This window comes from Sander vitreus, chromosome 8, assembly GCF_031162955.1.
Source record: "Sander vitreus isolate 19-12246 chromosome 8, sanVit1, whole genome shotgun sequence".
Classification (NCBI taxonomy): domain Eukaryota; kingdom Metazoa; phylum Chordata; class Actinopteri; order Perciformes; family Percidae; genus Sander; species Sander vitreus.
Window position 1 is genome coordinate 16,783,588 of NC_135862.1, and position 16,371 is coordinate 16,799,958.

At 40.5% G+C, this 16,371-nt stretch overlaps 1 protein-coding gene across 4 annotated transcripts; it reads right to left on the bottom strand.

Annotated features, from left to right (window-relative positions):
• Window positions 1-577: 577 nt before the first annotated feature.
• On the bottom strand, window positions 578-11,441 carry LOC144522234 (anoctamin-9). Of its 4 annotated transcripts, XM_078257162.1 has the most exons (25): window positions 11,320-11,441; window positions 11,081-11,209; window positions 10,382-10,456; window positions 10,134-10,256; window positions 9,902-10,038; window positions 9,563-9,612; window positions 9,415-9,473; window positions 8,578-8,657; window positions 7,462-7,596; window positions 7,282-7,375; window positions 7,137-7,197; window positions 6,088-6,170; window positions 5,886-5,990; window positions 5,510-5,674; window positions 5,392-5,428; window positions 4,061-4,172; window positions 3,733-3,790; window positions 3,520-3,617; window positions 3,217-3,413; window positions 2,962-3,114; window positions 2,721-2,868; window positions 2,516-2,638; window positions 2,109-2,202; window positions 1,740-1,852; window positions 578-1,102 (listed from the first exon to the last, which is right to left on the bottom strand). In XM_078257162.1, exons 2-25 carry the CDS (start codon window positions 11,099-11,101, stop codon window positions 1,087-1,089), a joined length of 2,337 nt encoding a protein of 778 aa, XP_078113288.1. In that variant the 5' UTR covers window positions 11,102-11,209; window positions 11,320-11,441; the 3' UTR covers window positions 578-1,086. The 4 variants fall into 4 exon arrangements, with proteins under 4 accessions (XP_078113288.1, XP_078113289.1, XP_078113290.1 ...); XM_078257163.1 differs by lacking the exon at window positions 11,320-11,441 and having other exon boundaries at window positions 11,085-11,270; XM_078257164.1 differs by lacking the exon at window positions 11,320-11,441 and having other exon boundaries at window positions 11,077-11,270.
• Between the last annotated feature and the right edge of the window lie 4,930 nt (window positions 11,442-16,371).

A 16,371-nucleotide genomic window follows, 5' to 3' on the forward strand; every position in this document is an offset into this window, starting at 1 on the left:
TTGTCAGCACCCTTTCCAAAAATGAAGTTTAGAAGTCTAACCAGTTGAGGGCATTTTTCACAACCTGGCAACCCAGTGGGTGTCCTGATTAATGGTTATAAGTTATTCATAATTTATCATTAATAAAGTAACAACTTATAATGGTGCCTTATTACAGAATGGTATAGTGTTCAACTATGTTTTCCTAACATTTAACTTAGATGATTGTCAAACTGCTGTTTCAAAGCATTTTCCACACTGCCAGAATACATTTCTAGTGGATAAATTGTGCTATAATATTTTGTACATAAGAACATTTTATTGTAAAGGTATTGAGACTAAGAAATAATAGAATCAGCCTTAAAAAACATGTTTGACTTCTATGTAGTTACAGAAAGTAACATTATCCTCAGGTCATTAAATCTACCAAATTGCCATAAACAGTATAGAGAGAGGACAGGAAGACAACACTGACATGTAGCTATTACTGAAATATTGTAAAACATCTCTACTCCTAAATCTGTAATTTGGCAAATTCAAAATGTCCCCTATAACACACCTTTAACAGACAAGCTTAAATTCAAAAGACATTTCAGTATATGGGGCCAAAGATTTCCTCTTTTATTCAATAATATAAAATATTATATTGCAAAACATTCTTGTGTCTGGTTTACAAAAGACACCATCAGATTTGGTCTGCAGTAATAACAATCATCACAGCGCTTTTTTACAATATAAGGCAACATAGTAACACTCAATCGGTACTGTATGTGCAGTAGCAGTATAAATTATCTTTAGGCATTAAAACCCCTCACATACGTCTCACAAATATAGAGATCCAACAATAAGCTATCAGTGCATTCTTACAATAGAATGAGAACAATCTCGTGGTCAATAAAATCAGTTACTGTACACTTGTTTTGTCCAAGAAAAATGAGTCTGTCTTCAAAGATGAGAATTCAGACAGCACTTCAGAGAGATGAGAGATGAGAGAATGACTTTAAAGTTAACTCAACACTATTATAGTCTGGACACCTTAATGCACAAGGCAACACTGGGCTCATGTCCTCAGGGAACAATGTGTAACCCTTAAGTGTCTGAATGGGGTCACACTTCAAATGAACTGTAAAAAATAAAAGTAAAGGCTAGTTAGTTGCAGCATCTATGCAAACAAAACTAAAAGTGTTGTGTATATATATATATATATATATATATATATATACCATGCAGCAAGTCATTTGCTTTAACTTAAACTGAAAAAATCACAAACAAGTGCTTATACAGTGGAATACAATTTCAAGGTCAGGGCAATGTTTCTCAAACGTTTTAATGCAGTGGTTTCCACAAGTCAGACTGTCAACTGAGAAAAAGTGAAAACATCTGTGAATCTGATTTATTCAATCTGATTTATCCTCAAAGCACAAGATAGACACACTTTTAACAGGGAAACACTATCTTGCTTCTGAAATCACCGCAAATATAGCGGGAGCACCTGGTTGCTTTTGTGTGGCGGTAATCGGTCCCGTCATGGCCGATACCCAATGCACCTAATAAGGTCAGTATCAGCTCCAATAATGATCCAGCGTATCAGATGGGTGAATCCGTAGTTATGGCACGACAAAAAAAACTTTGGGAACCACTGTATTAACTTATGTTTTAAATATTTAAACAAAATCACAAGATGTTATATTTTGTTATTTTGAAAACGAATGAGCAAGATTGTACTTTTTGTTGGCAACCACATATTACTTGAGACTCACCTGAGTTCCTCTTTTAGTCTTTTGAGTTTATCAAAGAGTCTATCATTCTTGACCTGCATGGGAGCGCTCGGCACAAACCAGGCTGCAATGAACTTGCATATGACAACAACGTGCTGCAAGCAGAGAGGAAAATGTCAGGAATGTAATCTCCTTTTCCATCTGTGAAATGGTTCAATTAAAGATAACACAGACACTTCCTGATTTTGTTGTAGCATATCAATGTTGTGAAACATCAAAATAGACAAACGGTGAGCTAGGAGGACATTGTGTGTGTTGTGTCGGGTGCTAAAGTACAAAAAAACTGCTCAAATAAATCAATGTAAGAAGAAGTGGTTAGTGGTTCTTTGTTTGGTCATGGTTAAGGCTTACCTCGAACAGGATTACAAATGCAAAGCGCACAGCTAAAATTAGCCAAAACTGTGGGGTAAGACTGTAGTCCTCATTGCTTCTGTAGTCTTTATACCTGTGAACAGAAACAGACCAGAAAGTGGAAGTTATCCCCCTACCAGCTGCGGTGATGGCCACCAACTTTATTTATAAAGCACTCATATAACCTGAGGTTATACAGTCCTTACAGTAACAGTCACAGTGCAATACTACCAAGACATCTGAGTGTACTGCGAACACTGAGCAGTTTTGTACACTGGTGCTGAGCAGGATCAGTGCTTTTGACTGTTATCACTTAAATTATATGTTTTGACTTTGGTTTCTCCTGACCATAATGCCAGAATAACTATTCAGCTGTAGAAGACAAATAAGATTGAAAGAGAACAAACCTGCAGGAAGAGACATTCAAGCCACTAGAAGTGATCATCTGACTGTCTGAAAACTCGTTGCCTATGCTTTGGTCATCCATTCGTGCAACAGAGAGAGTGTTGTTGATGTATCCAACCATGCAGCTTGAAAAACAGAATAACTTATTTAAAGCGAGTGTTGCTCACAACATGACAGAACATAAACGTTTTCTCGAAGAATTCTCACTCAATATCTGTTGCTGTGCCGTTGGCACATGGGCCAAAACGGTAACGGTACACTAATCGAGGGATGAAGTCTGAAGATACACCAATGACCAGCCCGTTTGCAATGACAGCTAAGACACCAATGGCCTCCAACACGTCTGTCCACACACCTGAGGAAAGGAAACATTGATGTGAAGAGAATTTCATCTACAGTATAAAAAGGCAAACAGCATTTTAATTTTTAGTTCAAAAGTGATACTCACCAATATCGTTGGTTTTCTTAGGAACCATTCTGCGCTCCAGAGTGACCATTTTAATGGCATCCAGGCGTATCTCAATGATATTATTAATGAGGGCTAGCAGAGGAGCAAGAGGAAACGCTGCCACAAATATGGTGGTAAAGCTGAACTGGATCACTAAGGAGAGAGCAAAGAAGAATATTATTTACCAAAACCAGTCCAGTACTTGTCGATAGTGCCTACTGTCTTGGTTATTAAAGTGTTTAGTGAAGTACATACCCATCTCCAGGAACTCATTGAACAGGCTGAAGGAGTCAACATCATTGAGACGGTAGTTGCTGAGCCAGTCTCGAAGCTTGCAGTTATCACACAGTTCAGCTCCATATTTGGCCTGTGATTCATCTTTCAGGTAGCAGTGGGCACATTTCCTCTGTAGCTTCTGAATCCTTCGTCTTTTCAACCACCTGCAGAGCCAGCTAATGCAAACAAGAGACAGCTTTCAAAATCCTGGACCCGATATAAGTAAAGTGGAATGTACAGTGATATACAGTATATAATTACAAATATGATATATATACTTACGGTCCAGTGAACTCAAAGACATTGCTGATGGTTTGCTTGAGTACCATTATAATGGCCATTTGGATGAACAGATCTGTGAGACATCCACTGGGATGACACTGCACAGCAGAGAGTGACATGTTTGGAATGCAATCATATACAATATTCAATTTTATTTTACTTAAAACTAGACATTTAGTATTTCTAAATGAGATGCATATTTATGTCACTCGCCTCCTCTAGCCTCCATTTCCCTGAAATTCGGACATAACCACCAGGATGGCCATTTATCCTGTCGTGTGTTACAAAAACATGCATCATTATTCAGGTTAGGACAGAGGATATTAATAAGTAAAGGCAATGACTTTATTTAATTTGGACATTAATTTAAAGTACGTTATGTCATGTGTTGTGTGGGTTTGGAATCTGAGTCTGGAGCTGAGTAATATGTTTGAAATTATATCAATAAGCATATTTTTTGATACCGATATACAATATATGACACACCCCAAAGTTGCAAAATGTGAATATTGAATTTTTCGGCCAGTCAAAAAGTTCTTACCTGCCGAGAAAAAAGGCCACGTAGAAGAGGGAGGAAAAATAGGTGAAGAACTGGAAGGTGAACATCTTGACAGTGAAACTCTTCTCTGTGGTAGCAAATGATCTTGTTTTTTCTGTTAAAGACAGACTTCATGTCAGTGTTCGTGCAGTTCACTATTTGGTCAATAGATGGCACAATCTCACACACTTAAGAGAAGCCATACTAGTGAATTAAAATTGTACATCTATTATATCATTACCTCTATTTACATTTTATTCATCTAAATAATTTTATGTTGGTGCACACCATATAAAGATAATTTTAAGTGTTCAAATCTCAAGTGATTGTTTTTTTATTCCATTTTTATAGGCAGCTTTTAGAAACTGTAATCAACATACCACAGCTGAACTTGACTGGCTTGCTGTACTGTGGCGAAGAAGAAGTACTCAGATCTTTTACTTAAGTAAAAGTAGTTTTACCACACTGTAGAAATACTCTGAGATGTAGTGGAGAGTAGAAGTATAAGTCACATAAAATGGAAATACTTAAGTAAAGTACAAGTACCTCAAAGTGGTACTTAAGAACAGTACTTGAGTAAATACTTCCCACACTACACCCTCAGACTCTCTCTCTCTATTCTGTACTGTATGTTCTGAAGCAGTTCACTCACTGTCGTACCTCACCTTCCCTCTAGTTGCCCTCAGGGAGTTTCCCTCCTCTGAATATCACCTGACCTATGACGTCTTTATACTGCCGCTCATTTACCCAATCAGTGCGTATATGGTGACTCAGTTCCAATATCCACCCTGAGCACTGCTCATGAAAATGATAATGCCTTCATATAATAAAGACACTGTGCTTGCTGCTATTTATATGTAAACTTTTCCTTCACAGTTTTTAAAAATGATTTTGGGTTTCTGCTGCCACTGTTTTTGATTGATGATGTTGATTTGTGGGTAATTCTCTTACCCTTACCCTCTTACCAAGCACTTTATAATTTCTCAGGGAGACAGCCTTGAGCCCTCACAGACTTAAACAACAACATGCAGATAAGTCTGTGAGCCTGTAATAGTGGATATTGGATTTATGTTACTGGATAGAGGACAGCTTTTGTTCTCTCTCAGCTACATCATTTTGTGTTCCAGACACTTTATCTTTCTCTTATTTGTGTGTCTGACCTGATTGCCTGCTTCAGCCCCCCTGCATTTGTTTGCCTGTTCTCACTGCCCAACACACTGACAACTGCAAATATGTTAAGCTAACGTTTAATTCTCCATGGAAACATCAGTGGGATATTAGTGTAAGAGCATCTCTTAAAAAATTAATAATCAAAATAGGTACAGTAAAGTTACCTAATTCACAGAGCTTCATGGCAACAATCCTGTTGATCTGCAAAGACAAATACATAGTCAGAGTCACGGAGAGTATCACTTCAAGGAGACTGAGATGCACATTAACAGAACAGCGTACCCGTGTCATGACAGTGATGATGAGGTAATGGAGGACGGCCCCCAGCATCATCGCTCCGCTGTTGGAGTAGTTGCTCAGGAACTCCCATGATCCCTCAGCCAAGAGCACTGCTGCAATCACCCTGAACACCACCAAGGCATGTGTCAGGCCAATGATCACCAATATCTATGGAAACACAAAAAATACTCATTTGTATTACTATAGTTGTGAGGGCCTCCATTAACTATGATTAACATAAATACCCTCAAAGACTGTTCATGCTGAAACCTGAAACTTATCCAACTTCAACCTAATTCTTATTTTAACCTGAACTCTAAAGAAGTTCAAGCCATTTGATTAATATATATGAAGAGTGTAAAAATGACAAGTTCCCAACCATAGCTGTGACACAGATCAAAACCAGAGTGCTGCGCAGATAAGAGTGCTTATATTCTTTTGGTTCACAGTTGACGTTGTTCACAATTTCCAGGATCAGTTCCTCCTACAGTTAAATATAATAGAAAAATACACACAACCATGAATTCCAATGATCACTGAGAAGGTGTTATTGAAACGGGAATGTATAAAACTGATCATACCTCCTCCTCACACCAATCAGACACTTTCCATTCGCACACATAGGAAGCCCGATGTCTCTTCCAAAACTCCAAAAACAGTGTTGCTGTGAAGATCAAGAATCTTTTGTTCATATAACTAAAACAACAAAACTGAACAGCAACAGTTTTTGAAAACAGATCCATTGGTAATGCCTTTGGCCAGTTTTGGGATATGGTAGCAGTTTTGCATTCATTTTTCTCTGAATCTATGAAAATATCAACATGCATCCATTTAAGGTTTAACATCTGTTGAAAAACGTTTTAATTTCATCATATACACACATACCGGTATTTGGTTATAGCATTGTGCCACAGGGCTTTGTTAAAAAACTAGAAAGCAGCAGCAACGCTTTATTTTGTATTTCTAGTGTATTACTTTTAGTTTTTAACAAATTTCTTTTCAAACCGGTATTATAAGGGCTCTCCCATTCAGCTCGGCACAATTTGTCCTGCAATGTCGACATTTTATTGTCCACTTTCTGTATCTCACCCTTGCCTTACACACTTTTTTCATATACTCATGTAATCACTTCTTGAAGACTGTAGTGACTGTTCTAGTTAACTGTACTTTTCCCACAGTTGTGATAATAAATGTCACTCAAATAAATCAAGCTGAATAGTGAAAGAGCATTCATATATTCTTATAGATCACTGCCTAACCACCCCCACGACCAGATGGCCTGGGCTGATTAAGATGTGAGAATCCAGGACGAGTAGGTTCTCTCAGTAATGTTGCATTTCGTTGGCAGTGCATATCTCAGTGATCATAAAACATCCAGGCAGTTGGATAAAAGACATGTGAGGCAGATAAAAGACTTCTTTGTGCAAGTTGTCCTGTGAAGCCAAACATGTTTAGGCCAATAAACAACAGTATTGGAGAATGGGTTTTTATGGCTATGAAACAAAATTGCATCTGCAGGAAGTATGATTGTGATAAGTCACACTAATCTATCTTAAACTGAATATTGAACATTCATGACTATTTCTATAAACACAAGAATAATTATGTCATATGGACACACAAAACTCACCCCACACTGCCATGAACATTGCAAAGAGCACCGTGCCATTATTATCAAACAGCAAGCTCACCTGCAGGTAGATGAGACCGGCAGTGAGCACAAACAGACAAATACACCATTCAGCTGCATGTCTACTGTAAATGCACTGATGTACCTTGGCGTATGTGCAGGTGTCGGAGAGCTGCCATACTTTGCATCCCTTGTCACAAAGAGGACACATGACTGTGTCAGACTCACAAACCTCCTTTCTACAACACAATAAGCACTTTATTTGTTACAGTGTAAATGTTCTGTTATTTTGACACAGATAGTGTGGAGTTGTGGTAAAACTTACATGAGGGGTGAGCTGTTGAAGAAGGCAAGTCCATAAAGGAAGACAATGACCCCAATGATAGCAGGTGGGATGAGCAAATATGTGTACCAGCCCAACCACAGGAAGTACAAGGCCACCTTCTCCCCAAAGTAGTTCCTGACATGAAAACACACACACACACACACACACACACACACACACACACACACACACACACACACACACACACACTCTATATATTGATATGTAAAGTTTATAAAGTGTACATATGGCTGTGTTTTAGCCCCCTGGTATTTAACATAGTTAAACTTATGAAGACAACAAATCCCCCCCCAACTAGTTTATGTATTGCTCAGTTTTTTCCATGTGTGGCCCACAAGGTTTTAATAGACCAATTGCATTTGCAAAGCCAACCAACCAAAAAACACTGCTTGGTAATGAGAGTGGAATTGGCTCATTGTTGCCTCCTGTGCACGTTTGACTGATTTTGACAAAACGTGGAGTGATGATGTACAGTGTATCTTGTCACTATGGTTTGCTGATAGGCCTAATGTGGGTGCTAGAATCTCAGCTAGCATACTGACATGAAGCTTACACATGTCCAATTACTTTTTTACTCAAAATTGGAGACATGATGCATGTTTGCATTATGTTCATTTATTTAAGAAGGGACAATACACATTAATTAACATGAGCACTTGAGTCCAATGTGTAAATATGGCAAAAAAAAAGGCTTATTTTCATCTGCAGTCCCTGGCAGGTTTATTGACATTAAAAGAAAAAATACAAGAGCACATAAACACAAACTCATAAGCACAAATAAAAGCACATAAGCAGTAAACAATGATGAAATAAATATCAACTCAGATTATGAAAGCGTTGTATTCTGCAGTTTGGATCTTTTTTTACAGTCTATGGTTTGGACTCAATATACAAGTGAATCCAAAGACAACAGCTCTTATCTGTACCAGCATTAAGTACTGTTCATGATTTTAAACAATGAGTCCAAACAATGCCTGCATCATGCGTGGGGGGTGACATATTTGACATGGAAAACAATAATGCTGCAATAACTTCAACTGTAAAAAAATAAATAAAAGCAGGGTAATGAATAGGCTGTTGTGTTGCAGTTCAAACCTGACGGCAGTAATGGGTTGCCCTTGGAGACAGGCTGTCCATCGTGCCCAGCTCTCCTTCAGCTCTCTCTGTTTCTTTTTCTGAAAGCAGAAGCACAAACAAATACTGTAAATCTAAGGAAATTACCAACATAAAGAAGAGCTTTGTACATATTGGTAAACACAACATCCAGTCAAATGGAAAACAGAAGCTTACAATGTAAAAAAAAAAGAATCTAATGGATGTACATACATTTAGAAAAAACATTTAGAAAAAAAAATCAAAAATTAATGTTGCTTTATATTTTGAATAAGCTTTAGAAATTGATTTACATTTTATTTTCCTGGACTTTTGATTTTGTGGAAACGTCTTCACCTTCCACGATGTGACAGAGTAAACACACATGTACATGCTTACATGTATGTATGTTCACACACATGCCCACATATTCCCAGCACTGAATGACTCACTGCATTACTGTAACATCCCTCACATAGCGCCTCTGTGAACAAATACATTTTTGGCAGCAATTTACTGTTTTGGAAGGCCACTGCCAAGTTTCACATCATCATTTTAGATGCTCTTTAAGGAACACAAAACACGTTTGCGGCCACGTGAAGAGAAGAGATTTATCAGTAGATAATAGTGTCACTATCTTAAGTATGAGGATGTGTGAAAAGGTTGATTCAGTCTACTGTTTTCATTCTTTATTCACACAATCTGTTTAATCTGCAGTTTCTGTCCAAAACCTGGTGATAACACAATTATCAGGCCAGATATGCTGACAATATTACAACCCGTAATAGTGATAAATGATAGATGCTGTATTAGAACAATACTGTATGTTAGGATTTTTACCTCATGCAAGCAGAACCTTGCCTCAAAAACCTTCATCTTCATAAGATCCCGCAAACCCTCTGGGAAGAATAACAGGTGAGAAGAATAACATGAAAGATTAGGTGTCCAGTAACCTGAGGAGATTATGAATACAGTTAGTATTTCTCACCTCCTGAACGTATAGGGGTGTGATTCAAGATGAAGTGGATAATCCTTATCCTGAAACAAGGACAAGTATCACTTACAAAGCTGAATGTGCAACAAGAGACAGTAAAAACTAAAAACTAAACATGTTATGGAACCTTTGAAATGTTGCCTTTTAGTAATGCTAAAGAAGAGCTGGGGTTTTCAAATATCATATTCATACAAACACACAGAGTAAGATTGTATCTCCGTATCATATTTAAAAACAAAATTGTATTAAGATCTTATGGAGCACATAAACAATCACAGATACTTCAAATGGCATCCGTGATTGTCTACAAATACCTACGGCAACATGTTTTACCTGGTGCTGAGTGGTACAGCGTTCTGATCCGAGCTCCAGTTACAAGCATCAGACACTTTGAGAAGATACCTGTACTTCTCAAAAATTTCTTTAGGTCCTTGAATCCCATAGAAGACAAGATCATCATCTATAATTTTCTAACAGGGATATATAAAGACGAGATGAATAAAATAGTCATGTGACCTTTCCAACAGTAAAGACACATTTTTTGTAGATTATTACTAAGACTTACGGTAACTTTCAAGTTCTTTTTTTTCAATTCTTCAATGTATTCAGTTTGCTTCTTGAAAGCCTCTCTCTCCTGGTAATCAATTGTTTTGGCAACCAGGACGTAGTCATATGATAGAGGTGTGTACTGTGTGACAAACATCATACGGCAAAGTCAGACTTTCAGACATTATATAGACCAATCTTAATCTGTGAATGATGTTGGCCAGAGCTAGTTAGCATGTTGTTAAAGTGGACACATCAAATTCTTACCAAAGGAGGAAGTGATGTCTGTTCATTGCCATTCTCTTTTACCACTCCCATCAATTCCAAGAATTCAATACTGGGCTAAACAGCAAAATATTGAAAAAAATAATAAAGTAGAAGTCATCCACACAATTATGTCAAATTCCACACATCATTAATAAACAATTTAGTTTTTGATATGATATAAAAGGTGTGAATGAAAAATAATGGTTTATGATAAATTCATCCTGTTTAACTATGACATGGGGGTGTGTCAGTAAATGTCACTGTGGTGATCCTGACTCACCCTGACTGTCAGAGAAGAGGGTTAATCTTACCTGATTAAACAGCATGGCATGTGGAAATGCTCTCACCTTCATGCCAATCCAGCTATTCACTTACAGGGCAGTCTACACTGATACTGTACATGTAGGACCAAAACAGTAAAGGTGTGGCAGACCTAGACGTGCAATCTGAACAGTATATCAGGGGAAGCACATACACACCCCCATTCAATCCTAATTTAGATTTAAACATGACTATGTAGTCTTGATTTGTTTAACGGTGGGTTCTTGTAGCCTACAGCACTGGAATCAGCTTCTGTTGGAGCTATTGGCAGTCGTGGTAAAAACAGCAGGCCGTGTTTAACACAACACCGTCCTCAGAACAGCTTCATTGTGCATCGATATGATCTCTATATTACATGTGTGAATAATAATTACCTACCTGCCTCTTATGGCCGGGCATGATGAGTAGACTGAATACAGATGCGACTTCCCCGATTAAAAAAAAAAAAAGATTCAGTCACCATTCAATGATCCCAGAGCCTCTCTGTCAGATCACCGATATGCACAACTAGAAAATGAAATGAGTGATCTTGAACAAGCAGTTGGCAACTTCCCTACTTCCTCTAGGAACAAACGTGTTGTTGTATTACTAGCTAAGGAATGTAAAAGCGACTCTACCTGTTGCTGGTGTCACAGCATTTCTCTTTAACGTCTCCACCTTTTTATCTCAGTTCAGTCAGTTCAACGGTGCGGTCAACAAACAAACAACCAAACAGGGGCTACTGTATGTTTCAGATAATCTCGATATGGTTTGTCAGGTGCGATGGAATGACATATTTTTGTTGCATCCTCCTTCTGGTTCAAAATAATATCTACCACTAGATGGAAGCAGTGACTTTAACAGCCTGTTAATCACTGGCTGTGACTGAATCTTCCTACACACAGCAGCCAGCACTGACACACACTGCGACATTTGTTAAAAAGACATCAACACCTTCACACTTTGAGTGTGAAATTACACCTTCAGAGCATCTCGAAGTCCATAATGGAGGCTAAGCATGCATTATAGGTTACCATTCACAACATAATGGTTTATTAAGTACCTGAGTGACAACATGAAAGAAAATGAAACAAAAATGAAAACAAAATGAAAATAATGCCAACTCATTGTCACTATTAAATATAGCCTATTCATCATAACTGTTCAGCGTTAATTCATTCCTTATAGCCAAGATCGAGCTACTAGTTAAGAGTAGGCCTATAGCAAGCTAAATTAACACAGTTTATGCTACACTCATGTTCAAAATAAACTCACCTTATTAAATGTTCTGGTGTGAGCTTGATTTATTGAATATGTAACAAATATAGGACGATTACACAGTGTAGCTTTCCAAGTTGTTGCTTCAGTAGTTTTACTTCTCCTGCAAATGTCCCCCTTTTGACAGGCAAAACAAGTCCACATTTACAGGAAGTACCAAAAAAGTAATTAAAGCTGCAAGCAGCGTGACCGAGGAAGAGATGGAGTGACCCTGCCCGGAGGAAGCCCGGGGCCCCCGTCTGGAGATGGAGGGCTCGTCAGCGAGCGTCTGGTGGCCGGGTTTGTCACGGAGCCCGGCCGGGCACAGAAGCTACGTGGCATCCATCTCTCCATCCCATGGGCCCACCACCTGTGGGAGGAACTGCTGGGGTCGGGTGCGCTGCCACACGGGTGGCAGTGAAGGTCAGGGGCCTCGACGGACCAGACCCGGGCAGCAGACGTTGGCTCTGGGGACGTGGAATGTCACCTCTCTGTGGGGGAAGGAGCCGGAACTTGTGCGGGAGGTGGAGCGCTACCGGTTAGATCTGGTGGGGCTTACCTCTACGCACAGTCTCGGTTCTGGAACCATACTCCTGGATAGGGGTTGGACTCTTTTCTTCTCCGGAGTTGCCCAGGGTGTGAGGCGCCGGGCGGGTGTGGGGATACTCACAAGCCCCCGGCTGAGCGCCGCTACGTTGGAGTTTAACCCAGTGGACGAGAGGGTCGCCTCCCTACGCCTGCGGGTTGTGGGGGGGAAAACGCTGACTGTTGTTTGTGCATATGCGCCAAACAAGAGTTCGGAGAATTCGGCCTTCTTGGTGACCTTGAGTGGAGTCCTGCATGGGGCTCCAGTGGGGGACTCCATAGTTCTGCTGGGGGACTTCAACGCACACGTGGACAATGATGGAGACACATGGAGAGGCGTGATTGGGAGGAACGGCCTCCCTGATCTAAACCAGAGTGGTTGTTTGTTGTTGGACTTCTGTGCTTGTCATGGATTGTCTATAACGAACACCATGTTCGAACATAGGGATGCTCATAAGTGTACTTGGTACCAGAGCACCCTAGGCCAAAGGTCAATGATCGATTTTATAATCGTTTCATCTGATCTGAGGCCATATGTTTTGGACACTCGGGTGAAGAGAGGGGCAGAGCTGTCAACCGATCACAATCTGGTGGTGAGTTGGGTCAGGGGGTGGGGGAAGACTCTGGACAGACCTGGTAAGCCCAAACGGGTAGTGCGGGTAAATTGGGAACGTCTGGAGGAGGCCCCTGTCCAACAGACTTTCAACTCACACCTCCGGCTGAGCTTTTCGTGCATCCCTGTGGAGGCTGGGGGCATTGAACCCGAGTGGACAATGTTCAAAGTTTCCATTGCTGAAGCTGTGGCGAGCATCAAAAAGGTGATTAATTTGCCGGACGAAGGAATAATAATAATTCCTTAAGTTTCAATAGGGCCTAAGTGTGAAGCGGCTGGGATGAGGATCAGCACCTCTAAATCGGAGGCCATGGTTCTCAGCAGGAAACCGATTGAGAGTGCCTTCTCCAGGTAGGGAATGAGTCCTTACCCCAAGTGAAGGAGTTCAAGTACCTTGGAGTCTTGTTCGCGAGTGAGGGGACAATGGAGCGGGAGATTGGTCGGAGAATCGGCGCAGCGGGTGCGGTATTACATTCAATTTATCGCACCGTTGTGACGAAACGAGAGCTGAGCCAGAAGGCAAAGCTCTCAATCTACTGGTCAGTTTTTGTTCCTACCCTCACCTATGGTCATGAAGGCTGGGTCATGACCGAAAGAACAAGATCCAGGGTACAAGCGGCCGAAATGGGTTTCCTCAGGAGGGTAGCTAGCGTCTCCCTTAGAGATAGGGTGAGAAGCTCAGTTATCCGTGAGGAGCTTGGAGTAGAGCCGCTGCTCCTTCGCGTCGAAAGGAACCAGTTGAGGTGGTTCGGGCATCTGGTAAGGATGCCCCCTGGGCGCCTCCCTAGGGAGGTGTTCCAGGCACGTCCAGCTGGGAGGAGGCCTCGGGGAAGACCCAGGACTAGGTGGAGGGATTATATCTCCAACCTGGCCTGGGAACGCCTCAGGATCCCCCAGTCGGAGCTGGTTAATGTGGATCGGGAAAGGGAAGTTTGGGGTCCCCTGCTGGAGCTGCTACCCCCGCGACCCAATACCGGATAAGCGGACAAAGATGGCTGGGTGAAGCAGTGTTGGGCAGGGCCTCGCTCCTCTGTGCGTGTCAGGGTTACTGGAGGACGCCGCTCCTTGCGACCGTGCATTAGTGTGGCACTCAGACACAAATCGTCACCAATGAAAAGGGAACTCCCTGCTGAGTTCAATGATACCTCACACAAGACTCTAGGTCATAAAGATTACATTAGCTGTGAAAGGGGGCGTGGCCTAAGCATAGGGATCAGGGCAAATCTTTACCAATAAAAAAGGAAGTCTCTGCTGAGTTCATTGATACCTCACATAAGACTGTACCCTAAACGGGTCACGTTTAGGGTACAGTCATCAGGGCGTCAGGTCGTTAGGGCGTCAGGCGTTAGGGCGCACGTCAGTTATGAAAGGTGGCGTGGTTTAAGCGTAGGTGGGCAGGCCAAACCTTCAACAATGAGTAAGGAACTCTCTACTGAGTTCAATGATACCTCACACAAGGGTCTACATCAAACAGGTCATAAGTTATTTAAAAAGGGGCATGGCTACAGCATAGAGGGCGGGTCAAACCATCACCAATCAAAAAGAAACTCTCTGCTGAGTTCAATGATACCTCACACAAGACTCTACCTTAAATGGCTCACCAGTTATGAAAGGGGTGTGGCTTAAGCGTAGGGGGCGGGCCAAACCAGCACCAATGAAGAAGGAACTCTCTGCTGAGTTCAATGATACCTCACACATGATACTCTACCTTAAAAGGTTCAAAAGCCAGGGGCGTGGCCTAAGCACATGGGCGTGGTTAAAGTATAGGGGGCGGCTCAGTATCCCATGTAGACCACACAAATAAGTTTCATGTAAATCTGATTTCCTGTTGCCAACGGGGGGCGCTATGACCAAAAGTGGACCCTTGTCAAACGTGACAAATTTCGGGCAGATATGACAATGTACACTAAAGTTACAACAACTTCTTCGTTCATCGATAAATGCTCAAAATGGCCGCCACACCACGCCCATGTTACACCCACTTCCTGTTTTGATGGCAAAGCGCACAAAATAGCCGACCCGCCACGGCCATGCCCTATGATGCCCTTTTCGTTTAATAACTTTTCATTTTTTGAGTCTTAAGATGGCACAGACCAAATTTGAAGTTGATCGGATGAAATCTCTAGGAGGAGTTCGTTAAAGTACAACATGTGGAAATGGCCAAAATCGCACTAATGCGAACAAACTTTCAATTCAAAATGGCGGACTTCCTGTTGGGTTTAAGGTATGGCTCCAATGACCTTTTTTGTACGTCTTGACATGCTACATATGTGTACCAAGTTTCATTAGTCTACGTTAAACGTACTGCAGGGGCTCAATTTTTTATTTGTAGGGGGCGCTAGCAAGCCATTTTTGTGCGCCTATTCCCGAAACCCTTAAAATACGTAAATTTTCAAAATCGCCAATTTTGGTGAGTTTTTGAGTATGTTAAGCCCCTCAACAAGGTGATTAATTTGCCGGACAAAGGAATAGTAATAATTCCTTAAGTTTCAATAGGGCCTTCGCTGCTGTCAGCGCTCGGGCCCTAATAAAACAATAGTTTGAAATAATTACAATGAAAAATACAACTGTACGTTTTTAGTGGTGGAAAGTAACTGTACTCAAGTACAGTTTTAAAGGTAGGCTACTTGTATTTTACTTGAGGATTATTATTTATAGACTGTTTCACTCCAAGCTTAAATTGCTTTTTTGATACTTGTAGTAGGCCTATTATAATAGTATTTGACATACAAAATATATGACCAACCTATGAAAAACGATGCATAATGACAGATTAAACTAGCCTACCCAACAGTGTATTAAACTTTAATTTATTTAACCACTATTGAAATGCTGCTTACGCATAATAATCTAATCCTTAATATGTTTTACTGTTACTACTTTTACTTGTGTAAATTTACATTTGATGTAGTTTTTGCTGTGTTTAAACTTGGCTGTATATAATTCTAAAAAAAAAATGTTTTAATCTTTATATCTGCTTTAAATTGTACTGACACTTGCAGTTGGAGTAAGCCTACTTGATATTTCTGAGCTTTGTGTTTGTGTGATTCCTATTTCTGTTTCCCATTTGAGTGTTTAAAAAAAAAGAAAAAAGAAAAACAAACCGGTGGCCCTCTGTGCCTTGTTATTAAAGATGAGTTTCACCATTAGTCTTGGAAGCCTTGGAAAACAGTGCACACCCAGGAGGACCCACATGTCAAGGAGGAGAGGCGATATAAGGCTCAAGAAAAAGTGG

What these genes read in the sequence shown, in the direction of transcription:
- LOC144522234 (XM_078257161.1), bottom strand. Translation starts at nt 10,734, where the DNA reads ATGAAGGTGAGAGCATTTCCACATGCCATGCTGTTTAATCAG. An exon ending in CAACCCATTACTGCCGTCAG is followed by an intron (nt 7,597 to 8,577) that starts GTTTGAACTGCA and finishes TTTTCATGTCAG; the next exon opens with GAACTACTTTGGGGAGAAGG. An exon ending in GTGGCCTTTTTTCTCGGCAG is followed by an intron (nt 3,791 to 4,060) that starts GTAAGAACTTTT and finishes AACACACGACAG; the next exon opens with GATAAATGGCCATCCTGGTG.